The 18,495-nt window shown below is 38.7% G+C and overlaps 1 protein-coding gene across 1 annotated transcript in view; it reads right to left on the reverse strand.

Moving 5' to 3' along the window:
• Positions 1 to 18,240, reverse strand: part of LOC306885479 (nuclear pore complex protein Nup153-like) — a 20,155-nt gene extending 1,915 nt beyond the window's left edge. The window contains exons 1-19 of the mRNA XM_079442028.1: positions 18,115 to 18,240; positions 8,407 to 8,620; positions 7,996 to 8,280; positions 7,756 to 7,889; positions 5,624 to 5,752; positions 5,357 to 5,473; positions 5,119 to 5,163; positions 4,969 to 5,022; positions 4,261 to 4,401; positions 3,466 to 3,518; positions 3,228 to 3,348; positions 2,981 to 3,130; positions 2,748 to 2,846; positions 2,587 to 2,668; positions 2,407 to 2,505; positions 1,774 to 2,331; positions 1,364 to 1,561; positions 358 to 1,257; positions 1 to 265 (exon numbers count right to left, since the gene is read on the reverse strand). The exon at positions 1 to 265 is cut by the window's left edge and continues 89 nt beyond it. Of these exons, the coding sequence (XP_079298154.1) occupies positions 1 to 265; positions 358 to 1,257; positions 1,364 to 1,561; positions 1,774 to 2,331; positions 2,407 to 2,505; positions 2,587 to 2,668; positions 2,748 to 2,846; positions 2,981 to 3,130; positions 3,228 to 3,348; positions 3,466 to 3,518; positions 4,261 to 4,401; positions 4,969 to 5,022; positions 5,119 to 5,163; positions 5,357 to 5,473; positions 5,624 to 5,752; positions 7,756 to 7,889; positions 7,996 to 8,280; positions 8,407 to 8,620; positions 18,115 to 18,192 (3,722 nt within the window). The 5' untranslated portion in view covers positions 18,193 to 18,240. The remainder of the gene's footprint in view (positions 266 to 357; positions 1,258 to 1,363; positions 1,562 to 1,773; positions 2,332 to 2,406; positions 2,506 to 2,586; positions 2,669 to 2,747; positions 2,847 to 2,980; positions 3,131 to 3,227; positions 3,349 to 3,465; positions 3,519 to 4,260; positions 4,402 to 4,968; positions 5,023 to 5,118; positions 5,164 to 5,356; positions 5,474 to 5,623; positions 5,753 to 7,755; positions 7,890 to 7,995; positions 8,281 to 8,406; positions 8,621 to 18,114) is intronic.
• Between the last annotated feature and the right edge of the window lie 255 nt (positions 18,241 to 18,495).

Raw genomic sequence — 18,495 nt, forward strand, 5'->3', positions numbered from 1 at the left:
GCTGGGGCAGGGGCAGGTGCAGCAGAAGGTGCCACAGGAGGTGCCGGCTGGTTATCCTGCGGCTGCTGTCCAAACATGAAAGTCTTTGCCATGGTTTGTTCAGAGGAAGTATTCTGGCCAAATACAAAGGTACTTGAGGGAGCAGGTGTGGGAGCCAGGGAAGAGGTAGTGGGAGTGCTGAAAAGGCTGGGGGTGGAGCTGGAGGAAGCTGGGGTGCTTGAAGAGTTGGCCATGAAGCCAAAAGTGGGCTTCGGAGCAGATGTGTCTGAAAAGCATATAGTTGTAGAGTAAAACTGAGGTTCTACTAGAACATGTAACTAAAGCCATTAGGAAATTAGAAAAGACACTGTCACTCACCTGTCATACTTTGTCCAAAACTAAACGATGGCTTTGGAGGTTCTGCTGACTCAGCAGGTTTCCCAAATGTAAGCGTAGGCTTGGGAAAATCTTTTGGAGGGTCTGGCTCACCGAAAGAGAAGCCCAAGGTTGGTGCCGGTTTGTCCGCTTCCTTGGAAGCACCAAATAAGAACGCAGTGGAGGGTGCAGAGGTGTCCTTTTTCTCTTCTGTTTTTCCAAAGGTGAAGGTGGATGTCACCAGCGTTTGCTCTTTCGATAATGCTTCTCCAAACTTTGTTGCAGAAGATTCAGCCACTAAAGACTTGCCAAAAATAGGAATGACACTTGCTGCTGCTGTTGTTGTGGTGGTGGTTGAAGCTGTTTCTGTGGGAGCAAGAGCATCATCTTTCTCAGCTTTGGACTGGGGCACAGAGAAACTAAAGGATGAATTTGAGCTTCCTTTCTCACTGGGTTTAGCTCCAAACAAAAATGCAGAGTTTTCAGAGCCAGAAGCTTGAGAGCCGAAATTGATTCCATTACTGCCACCAAATTTAAATCCTGCACTAGAATCCTGAGATTTAGTCTTTTTTTCAAGCGAGTCATCCATGGATGCACCAAAGGTAAAGGCCTTTGACATACTCTCTTTTGTAGCCGTGGATTCTGATGAGGAACTACTAAGTTTGACCCCACCAGAAGCTGCATCTGAGGATAAGCCTCCAAATTTGAAGCCCTCTGATTTTGAGGTTGAGTCAGAGGACCCAAATCCAAATTTAAATCCTCCTGTGGTGGAATTAGTATCTGAAAAAGTGCCTCCAAACTTCAGGCCAGCAGAGGTTGAGTCCGTAGAGCTGGTATCAAACTTAAAACCGGATGAACTTGAGTCTGTACTTTTGGACTGAATGCCAAAAGATGAACTAAAACCTGAAAAAGAAATGAGAATTCTGGTCATCAGCCTGCTTCTACTAAACAGAAAGCAGCTGCTTCAAAGTCTCCTGAGTTATGGAAATATCATTGCAAGGTACTTTACCTTTAGACTCCATTTTAGCTCCTGGTTTTGCTGACTGGCAGGCCGCACACTGCTGGTCCTCTGCCTTATTCTGAACACAGCACACCTCACACTCCCAGCTCCCCTCAGGTTTCTTGAACTTGTCCCCGAATCCTAACAAAGGTGCAGCAGTGCTTGCAGGTGCAGAGGCTGGAGTCGAGACCGCTGCGGCTGCAGCTCCTATAATACACCAAGGAGTAAGACATCAGGTATGCAAATATTTCTGATGTAGTTATATTTCTGCAAAGTAGTTTGCAGATTTTGGAAGCAGGGCTTTTTCCTACAAATTAAGGTAAATCCTTCTCTACTATTCCATGGATTTACAGGGGTGTCCATTTTTTGTGGGCATTAAAATGTTTAAACTTTTAACAACAGCAAAACTGAAAATTTACCTGGTTTAGAGCTCTGACAGGCTACACATTTCACGTCCTGTGCCTCGTTTCGAACCATGCATACATCACAATCCCAAGACCCTTCTGGCTTTTTAAATTTGTCCCCAAATCCTAACAGTCCAGTTGTTGTGGTGGTTGTAGAAGAGGTGGCAGAGAGGGTGAATGAGGCCTCGGAAAGAGCTGGTAGGGTCAGGCTGGATTTCACTCCAGTCCCAGGTTTGGCCGTGTCACAAGCTACACATTTAACCACATCCGGTTTGTTCCTGACTAAACATGTGTCACAGTCCCAGCTACCAGCTGGAGGAGCAAAGAGGGAACTGATGCTTGCAAGAGCTTTTGTGGGTTTACTGTCCGATTTAGAGGAAGAGTCTGTGTTGGGTTGTGGAGCAAGACACGCCACACACTTTTTGTTCGAGGACTTGTTTTGCAATAGACAAGTGCCACAGCTCCATGACCCTGTAGGTGGCCTAAATTTATCACCAAAACCAAGAGTAGCTGAGGATGTTGATGCAGACAGTAAAGGTTTATCAACAGAGTTCTGAGCAGGGGACGCAAATCCTGAAAACAAGAAAAGAATAAATATAAGCAGCAACAAAAATAAAAAAAATAAAATTGAGGAAAAGCAAATCTTACCAGGTCCCTTAAGTATGTCCAATACACTGCCCTGTTTTAAGACCTTGGCTGGTTTGAAGGGTCCTTCAAACTCCTTTTCTTCACTGGTCACTGATTTGACTGCAAAACATTAAGTGAAGAAATAAATACAATAGCATATCTTTGAAAGAATCTATGTCTACTTTGCAAATCAAAACTTACCTGGTGCTACTGTTGGAACAATTTTCCCATTGGAGTAAGAGGGGCCTGTTTTCATAGTAGGAGCACTGAAGGTGAATCCAGACTGCAAGGAAGAATCTTTATTATTACAGACGCTTGATCTGTATTAAAATGTAAAGGGTAAAAGAATATAGGAGACCTACTGATGGAGAGAAAGATGGAGGACTAGCAGCTGTTGCCTTGACGATAGGCGAAGAGAACGTGAAGGGAACAGATGGTGGTGTGGATGGTGCAACTGGCTCCTGATTAAACAAATAAAAATGGTGCGTTACAAATACTCTTCCACCATAACTGCTATGACACTCTGTCAGTTTGATAAGTCAAGACTACATCAGACAGAACTCACAATTCTAAGGGGTCAATGGGGAGGTAATACCTTATTTGCTGCCGGTTCCTCCGAGACAGTTGTAAGTGGTGTTATGCTAGAGGTTAGCGAAGAGGTTGGGGGAGGAGAGGAGAAATTAAATGTTGGCAAAGTGAAAATGCTGGGAAGAGAGGCAGGCGGCAGGCCTGGTTCCTCTGCAACCTGAAAGGAGAACATCTTATATGAGCATCAAACCATCCCGTTAGACAGCTTCAAAACAAGTTCTACTCAAAAGCATATAACCAGCAGGATCTCTGACCTCATCGTCAGGTCTTTTGGATGAAGGTCTAATGGCCCTTTCCCTCTTCATTTTGCCCCCTCCTGAACCAGCACTGCTGGTCGCTGGGGTGCTGGACAAGGGGTAGGACAAACTGCTTGTGCTGGAGACAAAGGAATTGATGGACTAAGTATATATGCAGATGAAGTCACAAACAGTTCCTTGTCCCATCCAAAAAGAAATGAAGATTCTAAAACTATCACAAATTATTCACCCTTACCTGGGAGAGGGAGCCTGGGCACGATCTGAAATGGGAGGGGATTGTCTTACCGGCTACAAAAGACACAAAACAAAAGTTAGTTCTATGGAAGAGTTCAAAACACAGACTCCATTGCTATAATCCACTTAATTATAAGACTTGCCATTTTTGCAGACGGTTTCAGTCTTAGATGGACAATGTACATTACCTTTCGAAAGTTTGGGGCGAGTGAGATTTCAATATTTTTTTTTTTAAAGTGTCTTCATGCTCACCAAGGCTGAATTTATTTTAACAAACAATTAAAATAGCAGTTTTGTGAAATTACAAGTTAAAACAACTAATTTATTTTTGTACACTTTAAATTGTAATTTATTCCAGTAACATTAAAGATAAATTCTCAGCAACCATCAGTCCAGTCCTCAGTGTTGGTGCTTAAGAAACATAACAGGAGAAAATGATGCTAAATGCAACAAACTGTGTACCATTTTTCCCAGGATTAATTAATGAATAAAAATCTTCTAGATAAAAATAGAAAAACAGAATCGTAAATAAACATTTACCGTCATGTTTGATCAATGTATAGCTTCTTTGTTGAATAAATTTTTTTTAAAGATATTGAAATATCTTATTGACCCAAACATTTATTCTACTGAATTGCAAGCACTGACAGTTCCTTCATTTCTTTGATTTATTATTATTTTTTAATCCATTCATTCAACCAATTAAAGGTGTCCAAATATGCCCCACTTTTCAGTTGTTTTATAGTCATATGGTGAATTCTAATGTAGGATGCATTGTGATAAATATTGAACTCACAGTCTCCTTGTTGCTTTTCTCCACTCCTCTGTTCACTCCACCTGGAGTGAGTGATGGTCTAAAGGATATCGAGCGGTTACCAGACACTGCAGCAGCTACAGGTACCACCAGCTTCTGCACAGGAGGGACTGATGGCTCCAGCTGTGTGTCAATGTAACAACATTACAAATACAGCCGACAGTTCAACAGTTCCCTACACCACTGTGCAAAGTATATCAGGCTATCCATTTTCTGAGCAATATAAAAAAGAAATAGTAATTACTCATATAGGGATTTTACAATTCTCACTCCATAATTTCAAGACCTGAATACAAGTAGCATTAAACATTGCAAGCTCATGGACACCTTTGCTACGACTCATCAAGTGTGCTCACTTTAACTGCAAAACAACACACTCACAGTCCTGGATATTTTGGACTATGTACATCCACCACAAACGGTTTTTACAGGCTTTAGGTTTCCGGTGTTGGGTGAATAGGCACATTGATTGAGATTAGTAGCCAGCTGCCACAGTTGTAAACAGTTAAAGACAAGCAGCAGAAGCAAAGTGAAAGTTGCCAATTTTACAAGATGTATTAAGGTACAGTAGTAAATGGCTTCTATACATGAAAACCATGTATGGATTTCTTTCTCTACATCCACGTTCGACCCCATTTTATCAGACACTTTAAAATCTTAAACAGCTGTGTATTAATGCACAAAACTTACCCGTTTCCTCTTTGCCTGGAAATTTGAAATGTCAAGGTCTGTGTGATTCAGTGACTAAAAAAGGGAAAGTTTAAAGACTGTATAAACTGAAAACTCAATTGAAGTGAATTTCAAAGTGTTGTAAAGTAAAACTACTATGACACTACTTACAGCTGACAGAGGTGATGAAACTGTAGACGGAATTCGTTTTGCATCCTACAAAGTTACAAAAAACGTTGTATGAAATGCTTACTTGTTTTTCCAAAATGTAAGGGAACTATTTGTTTAACAACTGCTTAATTTACAGAATTTGGTCGATTTTAAACTCTTTATTCTAGAGCCTTATTCTACAGTCATTTTTAATTTAGATTTTTTAATCTATACACCATAGCTCAGACAGTAAACTCACAGCAAGAGGGCTGGACATGCGGTCCAGGGACTGTAGGATACGTCTCGCTGTGGCACTGGTAACCCCACAGGGTTGAGCTCCAGCTGGCTTTGCCTTTATCTGTCTTCTAACGGGAGGCTGTGGAACAACAGACCAGAAATCCAGACGAGTCAAAAAGGAACAAAATGCAAAAAAAAAAAAAAAACCCATGTTCAGTTTAAAATTTAATATCAAATAATAGAACTGGCCAATGAAACAAGAGTCAATCATTGGCATGATTGTTCAGACCTGGTAAGGTGTAGCCGGGCGTGAGCGAGCCGATCTCATCGCAGCAGCTCCTCCATACGTGGTCTTCCCTGGGTAGAAGGGTGAATCCCTCAACTGACTGGAGTTCAGTACTGAACTGTTCAACATTGACTGTAAGAGAACAAACATGCCTAACATTAATCTCATCTCAGTAAAATGCGTATTCACAAGTCATATTGTGACAAGACAACTAGGACATACAATTGCTCTGTTCATTTTTTTAATTATGCACTACTGTGAGACTGTAAGATATATAGATATATATTAGTGCTGTCAATCGATTAAAAAATGTAACCGCGTTAATCACAGTCATGGACTGCGATTAAAATGTATTATTTATTTTAAAATTTAAAATACTAGGATTTACCTGTAAATGTGTTGAAAAAGAAATGCATGACAAACTAGTTTAAGGAAACAGAACCTCACACACCTCTGCCAGGTATGAGACAATCCTTATTCTTTTGTTTTAATTCAGCCATTATCAGCCTTTATACTGACAATAAAACGTTTACCAAGCCACAGCTTCAATCCCAGTACATATTTACCCAACTATTATCAAAAAGTATTTCTAAATACAACAAAACATTTTCTTGCGACCTTGCATGAAGTATTATGACAAAATGCATTATGAAGAAGAATTGGACCCTTTCTGCAGCTGCATTAGAGCTAACATTAGCATCATGCTACATAAGACAATTTATGAGATTAATAGTAGGCTACACTTTTACTCAGAACTCACTTGAAACCACCATCGAGTGTTTGTAATAACTTCCTTTCGCGATCACGTGTATACACTTTAGGCGGCCGCGATACATTATAAAAGTAGCCAAAAAAAAAAAAAAAAACAACCCACGGCTGTCATTTTTCCCACGCCTATTTTCAAAATAGCCCAATTGTGCGGGAAAACCGCAACACTGGTTCGCTGTACCCTTCTCACATACGAGTATACATATCTCTCGCGCACACTCTCTCTCGCTCTCTGCCTTCGCTGTCGAGCCCGGCGCCTCAATCACACAATCCCTGCGTCCCAATGTGCATACTATCGACCCTATCTGCCCTAAATGGTATTGAAAATTACTAATATCGCATATAATTTAGGATGGATAGTGTGCATATTGGGACGCAGGCAAAGATAGATTACCTTCTGCACTGCGATTACGGCAAGAAGTTGGGGGTCAAACCTTATCAAACGATTAATTTGGGTTAAAAAAATATTAACTTTTTTTTGATTAATCGCATACGTTAACGTTGACAGCCCTAATATATATATATATAGATAATGTTTTTGAATGAAGTCTCTTATGCTCACCAAGCCTGTATTCATTTTAACAAACTAAAACCAGTATTATTGTAAAATATTACAATTTACAATAATATTACCAGTTTTCAATTTCACGTGACCCCTCATAAATCATTCTAATAATACGCTGATTAGTGCATTGGTGAAAACAGCTGTGCTGCTTAATATTTTTGTAATTTAATATTACATAATCAATTTAACGCACACTTGTATTCTTGTGATAGTAACTTAAAAAAAAGCTTATGGTGCTTTTCCAATGCATGGTACAGCACGGTACAGTTCAGTACGGCACACCTTTAGGGGGTTTTCCACTGAGTACAGTACCTGGTCATTTTTTTTTAGTACCACCTCGGCCGAGGTTCCAAGCGAGCCGTACAGTTATCAAAACGTGACGCGCAAACTCTGCTGATCACTGATTGGCCAGAGAGAATAGTCACTGCCTGCGTCATTGATCTTGCAGTACGAGACACAACAGACCCACTAGATTTAAATCAGCACATCCAGTGAAGGATCGAACGCAATTGTTTTGAATGAGCGCACCTTTTTTAACAACCAAAAAATGGCTGTTTCGTTGTCTGTTGAGGAAGTACAGACGTTCCTCTCGTTGATAGCCGAGGAGCAGGATCCAGCGAGAGCTTGATGGAGCGACGCAGCATGAAAAAGTTTTTCAGGAGTCACGGCAGTAGAGGTGGCGCAACTATAACGACATGTCAATAATTCCACCCACTCTAAAGCGGTACTGAAGAGAGTTGTACGCACCATTACTCACCCATCAACCTTGACTCAAGTTCCCAGAAAAATATGAATTACTTACTGATGAGGAAGTGCCAAAGACTGACAGGTTGAAGGCTGGTTTCTTGAGACCAGAGTGGACTGTCTGTGAGCCAGAATGTGTGCGTTCCGTCTCTGGGGACCAGAGGAGCGGCACAGTCTTTGACGTGGGAACATCTGGAAGATGATTAAGCCCTGTTCTTAGTTCTAAATAACTTGACAAATCAAATGCCTAGCATCAACACTTATCTATTGGTTTCTGTTTAGAAATGTGGTTGTTCACCTTTATCAGATGCACGTGATGAAAAGCCACTGGTAGTCGAGATGTTGTCATCCTCATGCTGAGAGCTGGAGTCCTTAATCTCTTTCACCAGGGAGAAGTTGGAGGTTACAGCGAAAGGGCTCCCCGAGAAGGGCGCTGTGGACGTGGAGGGCTGGGAGAAGAGGGAGCTTGTGCCGCCTAACGCAGGGGAACCATCCAGAGGGGGGAAGTGCAGGTGGGTCCGATTGAGTGGGGGTCTCGACAGAGCTTCCTGGAAGTTCAGCGAAGCTTTGCTTGTAGATGGTTCTGAAAAAGGTATTCAGCATTTCATGTTAAGAATGCAGGCAATTTCTAAAGCAGCCACCTACATAGTTCTCTAGGTTTTGAAACAGCAACTATGGGTATCTGATGGACAACAACAACTCATCATACCTGTGTTACTTGTGCTCGGCTCTGGAGAGTCTCGTCCATCTGGGAGCGGGGTGACTTCGTCGTTGCCGTTGGGGGGAGGAGCCACGTTGTTCCGGTCCACCCCGACTGCACCGGTATCACCCTCTGGAACTTCTCCATTTTTGAAGTATTTCTGCAGCCAGGAGGGGACTATGCTCTTCACTGTATCCGTCACTCGACTGATCAGGCCAGGCTGCTGCAGAAGCCAATGGAAGAAAATTAGTACCTGGAATTCGGTACCAAACGGTACCTTTTCTCTCTGTGTAATAACAAAAGCATTTATCTCAGTGAAAAAATAAGCCCAAAACTCTCAATTTCAGCATTCTGAACAATAGGGCCCTACAATTTTTTATTTTTTGTATTCTTCCAGAAATTCTTGTTTTATTTTTTTCTGATAATCAAATGAAGGCATGAAACATTTATTTATTTTTAATCAAATTAAAATGAAAAACTTTAATTTTTTGGCAAACAAACAGAGGTTTACTGTTAAAATTAATACATGGTAGAAACATTGTGTGAATGTTCCTTTAAAAAAGTAATAATAATTGTATTTTTTCTACAGTTAAGTGGATAATGTAGTGGTAATAATTATTTTTCATCATTTAATTGTTTTATTTAAATTTGACCGTAAATGGAATATATTATATTGGATGATATAATATTATAGTAATATTTCTCTTACATGTTAAACCGCACTTTTATTTTGACAGGTTGCCATGAAGTTTCTGTGTATACAGTATGATATGATGCTAGTTCTCAAATGAAAATGTTAAATTCTCATGAAGTGTCTCTCACAGCCTGTAGGTTCATGTGTTCATGTAGTGAGCTGCAGAGGCCGAAAATCACAGCGAGTTAACGTGTGCTTCAGTATGTGTGTAAATTAGTAAACAAAACCACCATTCATATATACCGAGGCTAACGGAACATGCAGGATTCATGTTTAAACTGTCTTTTTTGTGTGTTTTAATATTCACATACACTAGTTCATATCGCGATTCGAATTAAGTGACGGACCTTTTATTCATCCAAAAATTGACGAATTCCGTGGCATTCCGCGCTATAGAGTAAAATCTGTTTCTATGAATGGACTCCGCCATCCTTTCCGCGGAAACCATATGACCCTAGAAATGTAAGCACCCTTCAGAACATTTTGGTTTGCCCTGTTTGTTGTGTAGGGCTGCAACAAACAATTATTTTGAAAAGTAGACCTTGACTGATTATTCAGCATTTGCAATTAGTTAAAATATTAAGTTATACAGTTATATATTCTGTTATATATTCTAACATAAAGTTAGCTTTAGCAAAGCAGATGTTAATTATTATAAAATTAATTGATAACACTTTACAATAAGGTTCATTAGTTAACATGAACTAAGAATGAACAATACTTTTACAGCATTTATTAATCTTAGTTCATGTTAGGGGTGTGACGAGACCCTTATCCCACGAGACGAGACCGGGTTCACGAGAACGAGACGAGACTTTGACTCTTTTTTTTAAATCCTCAAATGAAATATATAGGGGAAAATAGTCTTTTATTCAACTGAAAAACAAAATGCAGATGTAGGTGCATTTTGAAATCAACTTGTACTTTATGAAATTAAACTTTTATTTAAGTGAATTATATGCAGTAATAAACATGTAAACTAGAGCTGCACGATTCTGGATAAACTGAGAATCAATTTTTTAAAATAAACTGCAGATCATGATTCTAAAAAAAAAAAAAAATTAGAAAACTAAACAAAACAACGTAATTTACTAGTGGTTCTGACAAAATGTTCATTGCTTAAGTCTTTTAAAAATATACATTCATTTGAACAAAATAAAATAAAATAAATAAATGGAGTCAGTGTCTCAGTTCATAAAGACTTGTTTCACTATTGGAATCTCCTGAATGAATGATTCAATGTCAAATACATTTTTTAAACGGGTTGGCGCCACCTCCTAGCAGAAGATAAGTGAACTTAAAAATACTTTCGTTTTGATCGCTACTGTATACAACAAGTGTTCATATCCAAACTATAAACTTTTATCCCAGTAGGCCTACTTCTGTTATTTAAATGTCTGTGACACAGAAATAATGGTGTGGTTGAAAAGACTGTTTGTGTTGCTCTTTCTGGATCAGCAGCAGCATAATTGCAGATGTCTTTAAGACGCTTACGATGTGAAACAGGTGTTAGTGAAGTTGTTAGTGAGAGCAGCGCGTTTCGTCGCCACCCATATCAGTGAATGACAGTATTCACATCGGAAGCATGATGATGGCCGACCCTCTATTTCATTAACATGGGCAGCGACAAAACATGCTTCTCATGATCCACTGACACTCGCGATGTTAAACAGACGTAATAGACATAGCTAAATCGTTGTCATTCAGGAATAAGATGGCGTGGGTGTTTGAAGCAAGATCGCAATTTTTAATGACTAATGGTGCAGCTCTAATGTAAACACTGCAAAATGTTTTGCGAGGATATTTTCATGTTCTCGTGAGACCAGACGGAGATCTCGTGCCACAAGATCTCGTCACATCCCTAGTTTATGTTAATTTCCTAGGGATGGGCGATATCTTATCGTTTGCGATATACCGTTGAAAATTCTCCTCACGATAATAACGATAAGTCTAGTTGATGACGTAGTTTTGTGCGCGCCCGATTCACTGTTCACGTGCGGAGTGAAAACAAGCATGGCGGAAGGCGGACGTGAGGCTGACAGTGCGTTCACACCGGACGCGACTTGCGCGAATAAATCGCGCTATTCGCGCGTAGTTGGACGCGTGAACATTTTGGGTTTACTCGCTTCATTCGCGCGTGAAATTCACTGCACAACAGACGCGAATTCGCGTCATGGGCGGGGCTTCTGCCAGGCGCACATGTATGACTGCCACAGAGAGCATGTATAGAATTTCGCTCTAAACGCTCAATTCGCGCTGCGTCATTCGCGCGAATTGCGCGGCAGGATGTCTATTCGCGTCTTTGCAATAGGTGTGTTCGACTTGAAGCAGAGCTGCGCAGACTGATCAGTGTATGACATCAAAGTACCGCGAGAGCGATAAGAGAGCAGATGGATCCTTATGCTTTCCAATCGCTCTCGCGGTACTTTGATGTCATACACTGATCAGTCTGCGCAGCGCCGCTTCAAGTCGAACACAGCTATTGACTTAACATGTAAATCACTCGCGCTTACGCTTCATTCGCGTCTGGTGTGAACGCACCATGAGGAGGAGCTTGTTGTTACGCGAGGAGCTACCTCCACAATTTGCAACTGGTTTGGTTACAGAAAATCAGATGAGGAGCAAACTACCGTAATATGCAAAGTGTACAGAAAAATGGTGGTTACAAAGAGTGGAAACGCGTCCAATTTGAATTTGACATAAAAGATGCCATACTTTTAATAAAGTTAGAAAAATGCCATTACAAAGGTAAAAACAAAATTCCCTGTAAATCACTTTAAGGAGTCAAATATCACCTCGTAATGGGAAGGTTCATTTTTGATCAGAATTGTTGATTATTGATTTGAAGGTGCTGCTAAATTTTTGACCGTGCTCCTAAATATTTTAAATTAGAAGCACAAGCGCTCCTAAAAAGGAAAGTAAGCGTAGAGCCCTGAGAAATATTTCTCATGTATGTGACGAGCCCCAATTTTAAGTTTTCTTTTTTTAATTATTATAAGTTGTTTCATTATCAGGAAAAAATGCAAGTGATCCGCGCGAGCACCTCACTGTCATGCATGCGCATTCTTTTCCGCACAAACTCAAATTCAAATTTTATTTGTCACATACATATACATACATAGTACGACATGTAGTGAAATGTATTGTACGACTGTCCAACAAAATTAAGAAAAACCTCAAGTTTACAAACATACAAATAGAAAAAGTACAGTAAACATATATATAGAAATAAACTAGCAATAAAATAAAATAAATAGATATGAGAATAAAAATAGATATGAAGAATAAAAATAGAATATGAAGAATAAAAATAGAATGTGAAGAAAAAATAGAATTATGCAAACACTTGCATATGCATAATAGTCTAGACTCTAGAGCATAGCCTCATAAACTTGTTTTAATAAATCGCTTATGCATTAAATAAAGATACAAAACAGGTTGTTAAATATGCTGAATATATTGTTCAAATATTTATAAAATGTGAAACTGCAGCTAATCTTATTCGCAGTCTAGCGTTTTGCATCTGCATAACATAGTGAATTATTTTTAACATGTAATGATACAAAATAAAACCAAACAAGATTTGTAATGAAGAAAAAAAAATGTAGACAAATAAGAATGATGTAGCCCACATCTCTTGAGCGTCTCACTCAGCATGCGCGAGCCGAACACGCAAAATCTTGCTCTCTGTATGAATGCAACGCAGATGGCGACATAAGTTTGTTTGAAACACATAAAAAGTTTAGATAAGATAATAATATTAACAATGAACATTATATGACATTTAAAATAGTTTTGGCGATTTTTCCTTCAGTCCGCCTGTGCATTTCTGACCCAAACAGCAAAGCAGTCTAAATCTCCGCGATGTTCTCGTTAAATATGCCATTTCTGAGATATTACAATGAATTAATTTCTAAAATGTTATGATATGGAAAGCCTGAAACAGATCACAGCAGTATAGCCATACACAGGCTTTCAGTCATCAGCAACGTAGTAAACGTGTGCCAGTAGCCTATGCATATGATTTAATATGAAGCGTCTGTAACGCATTATTATGGTTGATAAGAGCAATTAATGGAGATCAGCTGTTGATCATAATTAGCATGGCCATAAGTTGGCTGTGTACAGAAGGTTTTCAAGTTAATTGCATTAATAATACTATATGAAAAACTTAATCTTTAAAACTTAATCTATATATATATATATATATATATATATATAATCGTCATTTGTATCGTTATCGCAATAAATACCTGAAATTATCGTGATTAATTTTTTAGGCCATATCGCCCATCCCTAATTTCAGCATTTACTAATGCATTATTAAAACCACAAGTTGTCTTTTTTTAACATTGGTAAATGCACTGTGAACTAACATGAATAAACAGTGAACAACTGTATTTTTATTAACCAACATTAACAAAGAGTAATACATAAATTTTATAAATGTATTATTCATTCATCTTAATACAATAACCAATGTTAACATATAATACCTTATTGAAAAGTGTTACCAATTCATTATACAAATAGATGTATTTGGCACACAAAATGAGATGACAGCCATTTAATCTCACCATTTAATTAGCTACATGAAAAAGAAACTGAGTGACACATTATTCTGCCTAACATCTCCTTTTGTAAGTCATATGGATAAGAAACAAAATAAAGGTAAGCGATAAGAGGCTTTGGATAAACTATTTTATTCACAACATAATGTCTAAAAATACCTTATAGAGTTATGATAACCAAAACAGTCCTGAGCTAGACCAAGCTTTGATCTCTGTAAACCAAACTATCACTTTAATGAAATAATTTAATAAAAATATTTTATAATTTTAGCAAGCATCCACATCATTATAATCAGATGCATTTTTAACTGCTGCTTTCTCCCCGCCATCAGTTTTTGTTGTGTTTATTTCGTTACTGAGAAGAAAGCGTGCAATATATATTTACATATTCATCCAAACGCCTCTCAAATTGCATCCAGGACGACTGAATTACATTTTTGCGCTACAGCGCCACATTGGTCAAACCGCAGTATTGCAGGCTCTTACATTAGGTCATATGAGATCAAACGATTAAAAATATATATTTGTCGATAATTTTGTCGACGACGTTGTCAATAATGTCGACTAACCGTTTCAGCCCTAGTGTTGTGTTTTAAAGTGTTGCAGTGGTGACATGTCACATGGTCTCTCTCGTATGCACCCAAATACGTTCTCAGGTACCAAACTTTGGTACCCTTAAAAGTACCGACTACCCAACCCTAAATACCATGAAACTCATTAATAAAAACAAATCCATTACTAAGGCTTTTAAACTTTAAACCATTGCTTCTGGCCTAAATATATAGTCCATAAGCTATAATAACGCTCTATCCCATATAAGATATAAAAAGTCCACCCCGTGTCATATTTGTTTTGGACTGTTTTCACTTGTAAATGGTTGATCCGGGCATATTTCTCTCTTAAATTCAGACAAAATGACTTTTTCACTGGAGACAGCAATGTTTCGGATACAGGACAGAAGAAATGGTTTGGAGTTAAAAACATTTTCTTTACTAAACAGTTTCACAAGATGTTAATTGATGGTCTAGATGGTGTGAATTACTTGTGTATTATTGTGATGTTTTTAATTTGCTGTTTGAACTCATTCTCATGGCGCCCATTCACTACAGTGATGTAATTTCTTCAAATCTGTTCCGATGAACAAAACTCATCTACATCTTGGATGGCCTGAAGGAAAATGCATTTTCAGCAAATTTAATTTTTTGGGGGGTGAAGCATCCAGACTTATTTTGGACAATTTCATACCAACATTTTCTGCCTTAACCAGTTGCTCATTACAATGATAAATCAAAAGGTAATTCTTAGTAATCCTAAACCTTTTGGATTTAGGTTAGCACTGAACAGCTGACAAAAGTTAAGAGCTTAAGCACATCTGTCCAAGTTTTCCATGTTCATGTGGCCTTCAACTTATCTACTACACATGAAGCCGAGCTGTAAGAAAAGACATTATCCTACATTTTGATTCATGAGTTAACAGAAGGACACGTTTCCCCTATTCATCATACTGCAGAAGCAGTGTGGCCCCCAAGGCTGGAGAGAGCCTGAATTTGAGAGCTTCGGTTGTCATCTAAAAGGGGCCCTGGGGATCAAATCACTGCGCAATCACTACAGGCTTATTGTTATCTAAGAGAGCTCCAGAGTTTGGACACAGCAACACCACAGACCAGTTCTTTGGCTGAACACTGTAAGCATGTGACCCACAGGCAGGTGAGAAAGCTAAATAGTCCATTTAGCCTCAGCAGAAGAGCCGGAAGAGATTGCGCAATCAACACGGAAGGCCTTTAAAGCTTATAGATACTTGTGATTTAAATATAGGCCAGAGCAAGAGCGTAATTCACCTTCCTGCCTCACTCTGAGATCAAGAAGACTACATAAAGGATAAACAACATGAACATGCTACATGCACTCAACATATGAAACCTGCTGTGTGCACGGCTGGGACCTCACGCATGAGCTCAGGGTTGCAACATAAGTCACTTTCTGTCAACAGTGCGCACATGGCACCATTCAAGGTCAGCATGGCCAATCAATGCAATGTTGGGCAAGTTACTTCCGAAATGTAATATATATTACTAGTTACTTTAATTTGAAAGTAATTATTTAAATTAAAATATTATTGTCTCTGAAATTTTTTAGTTACTTTCATCCAAATAACCACAGAAGTATGACTTCACGCTTATGGAACAGCAGCAATATGGCGTTTTCTGGGTTACCCCAGTAAACAAATCAGCGCTACTACTTTAATATGCATTACACCGAGGCAAGTCGAAAAGAAAATTCCATCTATATTTTGCTGAAGACAGTGAGTTCCCCTCAGAGATAGATTCATATAAAACCCCATCCTCAAATGTATCACAATTTGTTTAACATCGCAAACGACTTGAATCTTTTATATGAATATTTTTATCCATTTTCAACCGGCTTGTGGTGCATTACGATTACGAACCACAGTCAACAATGTTAGTTTACCTTGTCATTGTTGACGCGGATTTTGCTGGCAAGCTTTCTAAAAGCTGGCAATTCTACTGTTAACAGAAGCTAAATATCTTCCCCAACATACTCAGCCACGAGTCTCTTAACTTCTCTAGGTTCGAGCGGCATGACAGACCGAGATAAATTTAATTTCTGTTGCTTAATTCATTGTCTTCTCTCACATGTATTGCAGCACCAGAAAATTTATGATAACCACTGATTTAAGTTTAATTGCGATTTAAAATCCCATTATATGATGTCATCTAATCTAATCAAAGCATCTGCCAGCTCAACTCTCCCTGCAGGGTTAAAAAAAATACACGTGTAGCTGAAGTAACACTTTAGGAAAGATGTTCTGCAGGGAGTTGTGCTCTAAAACAGCATTTTTAACCAGTACTATACATGCAGTTTTATTACCTATTCAGTGAGGTGCAACATATAAAATTTGCACATTTAAAAATGTCACATCACAGGACCACTTAAAATGTAAGGTGAACCAAATCAGAAAGAAAATCAAATCCATCTAAAATATACAGTTTCCCTTATACAATTTAACTAATTTTGGGAGGAAAAATGTCTAGTCAAGTGTGGCAAGTTTATGCAACACTGGTGGACAGAAAAACAAGGTACAATGATGCACAAAGTGTCAACAGAAAATATGGGTATTTCCATGATTTAAATTGCATTGGGTAAAAGAATCAGCTATTTATATAAGATTTTAAATATAAATGCAACATGAGGATATATCCTGTTCTTTGCTAGTTCTAATTACTATGCCAGAATAATTTTAAATCACTAACGTTACATGAGATCAGAAGAGAAAGATATATTTGCCACATTTTGACAACTCAAAACAATGGTTTAGATTTTGAATGTTTTTACGTCAATACAAATTATTTGTGTTTATGTGTTTATTAACCAATGGAGAAGAAATAAAATATATGCATAAACATTAACAAATTTTGATTAACCGTTTTGCAAATAAGCATGTCAGTAAAAGCTTTTAAGTAGTAATATTGTATTTAAGTCAAATCACATAAATGTTGTACCTCTTCAACTTAATTTTCCTAATGCACAAGTCTTATACTTCTACAACAAAAAATGCAAAGTGATGTAAATAAATGTAAAGTTTACGTTGCTAAAGTTATAAACAAAATATACTTTACGATTTGTATAAAATTACTAAAAGACTAATTAAAATGTCACATTAAACTATGAACATGCGTTTGACGCTGCACTATTTCTCTTTTCAAAAAGCAGCATGCGAGTGTTTCCAGTGAGCTAACGTTACAGATCCCTCTGAAAACACGCCACGACACGCACTCGTCCCGCCTTTCTTCATGATGACAAACCTAGTGCATTAACTACCTGTGCTTTCCGTGTTTATGCCAAAACATGTACCAGACTGGCTAGTCATATACAACTGATCTCTACCAAAGTTCAAGACTTGCACATGAAATATAAGTTAATGTTAAAGAAAACATGGACAAAAGTGCTGTGAAACTCAGATTACCCACATGTAAACCCTCTGAGCGGCACAAAAGTGAGTTTCGGTGTATAAACAGCATTTAATTTAAGGGGTAACATCATTAAAATACTGTTTAAATACCGTTAGATTTGTTAACATTTAAAAATTCTAGTTTGACGCCGGTGCGAGCCGCAGCTAACGGCTAACGGATTGTGTTTTGAAACGCGCTCACGCGGCTGTCTAAAATTATTGAAATACATAAAATTTCACCTCTCCATGCCATATTTACAGCATTTTCCACACTGAACAGCTGTCTCTTCAGTCAAATGAGTTAGCGGTATTGCGGTGACAGCGTTGAGACCGTGTGCTGGAGGAACGTGAACAGGCCTGAAACAGGCCTCAAAATGTCTCCTGCTTTACAAACACAAAACCCGCCGCCAAAACATCGGTACGGCTCAAGCTAATAACCGCTAAAATCCTTGCCGTGGAGACTAGGGTTTCGTTTTATTTACCTGTTTGCCTTTGGCATAAGGTTTTGAAGCGATGTGGTATCTTCTTGATCTGATTTTCCCTCCTCCTGTCGCCGCCATGGCTAACTAGATTGAGTCTGCTCAGTAGCGCTTCGCCGGATAGAGCTCCGCTATCACAGCACAGCTCTCCAATATACCATCAGCCACTTCGGCGCTGGGGTTTATGGGAAATGGAGTTTGGGCGGACTCATGCGTTCGGTATTGACTGCAGTTTGTAGGCCAACCGGCCGTGGCTTCCCTCGGGAGTTTTTGGGGTTTTCAGATCGGTGGTGATGAGTGAAATGAGGTCTGTGGCAAACATTTCGTGAAGAGAATTTAATGTTGTGTTCTAGAAGATAAACTACAGTCATTAGCTCAGACATG

This window comes from Barbus barbus, assembly GCF_936440315.1.
Source record: "Barbus barbus genome assembly, chromosome: 19".
Lineage (NCBI taxonomy): Eukaryota > Metazoa > Chordata > Actinopteri > Cypriniformes > Cyprinidae > Barbus > Barbus barbus.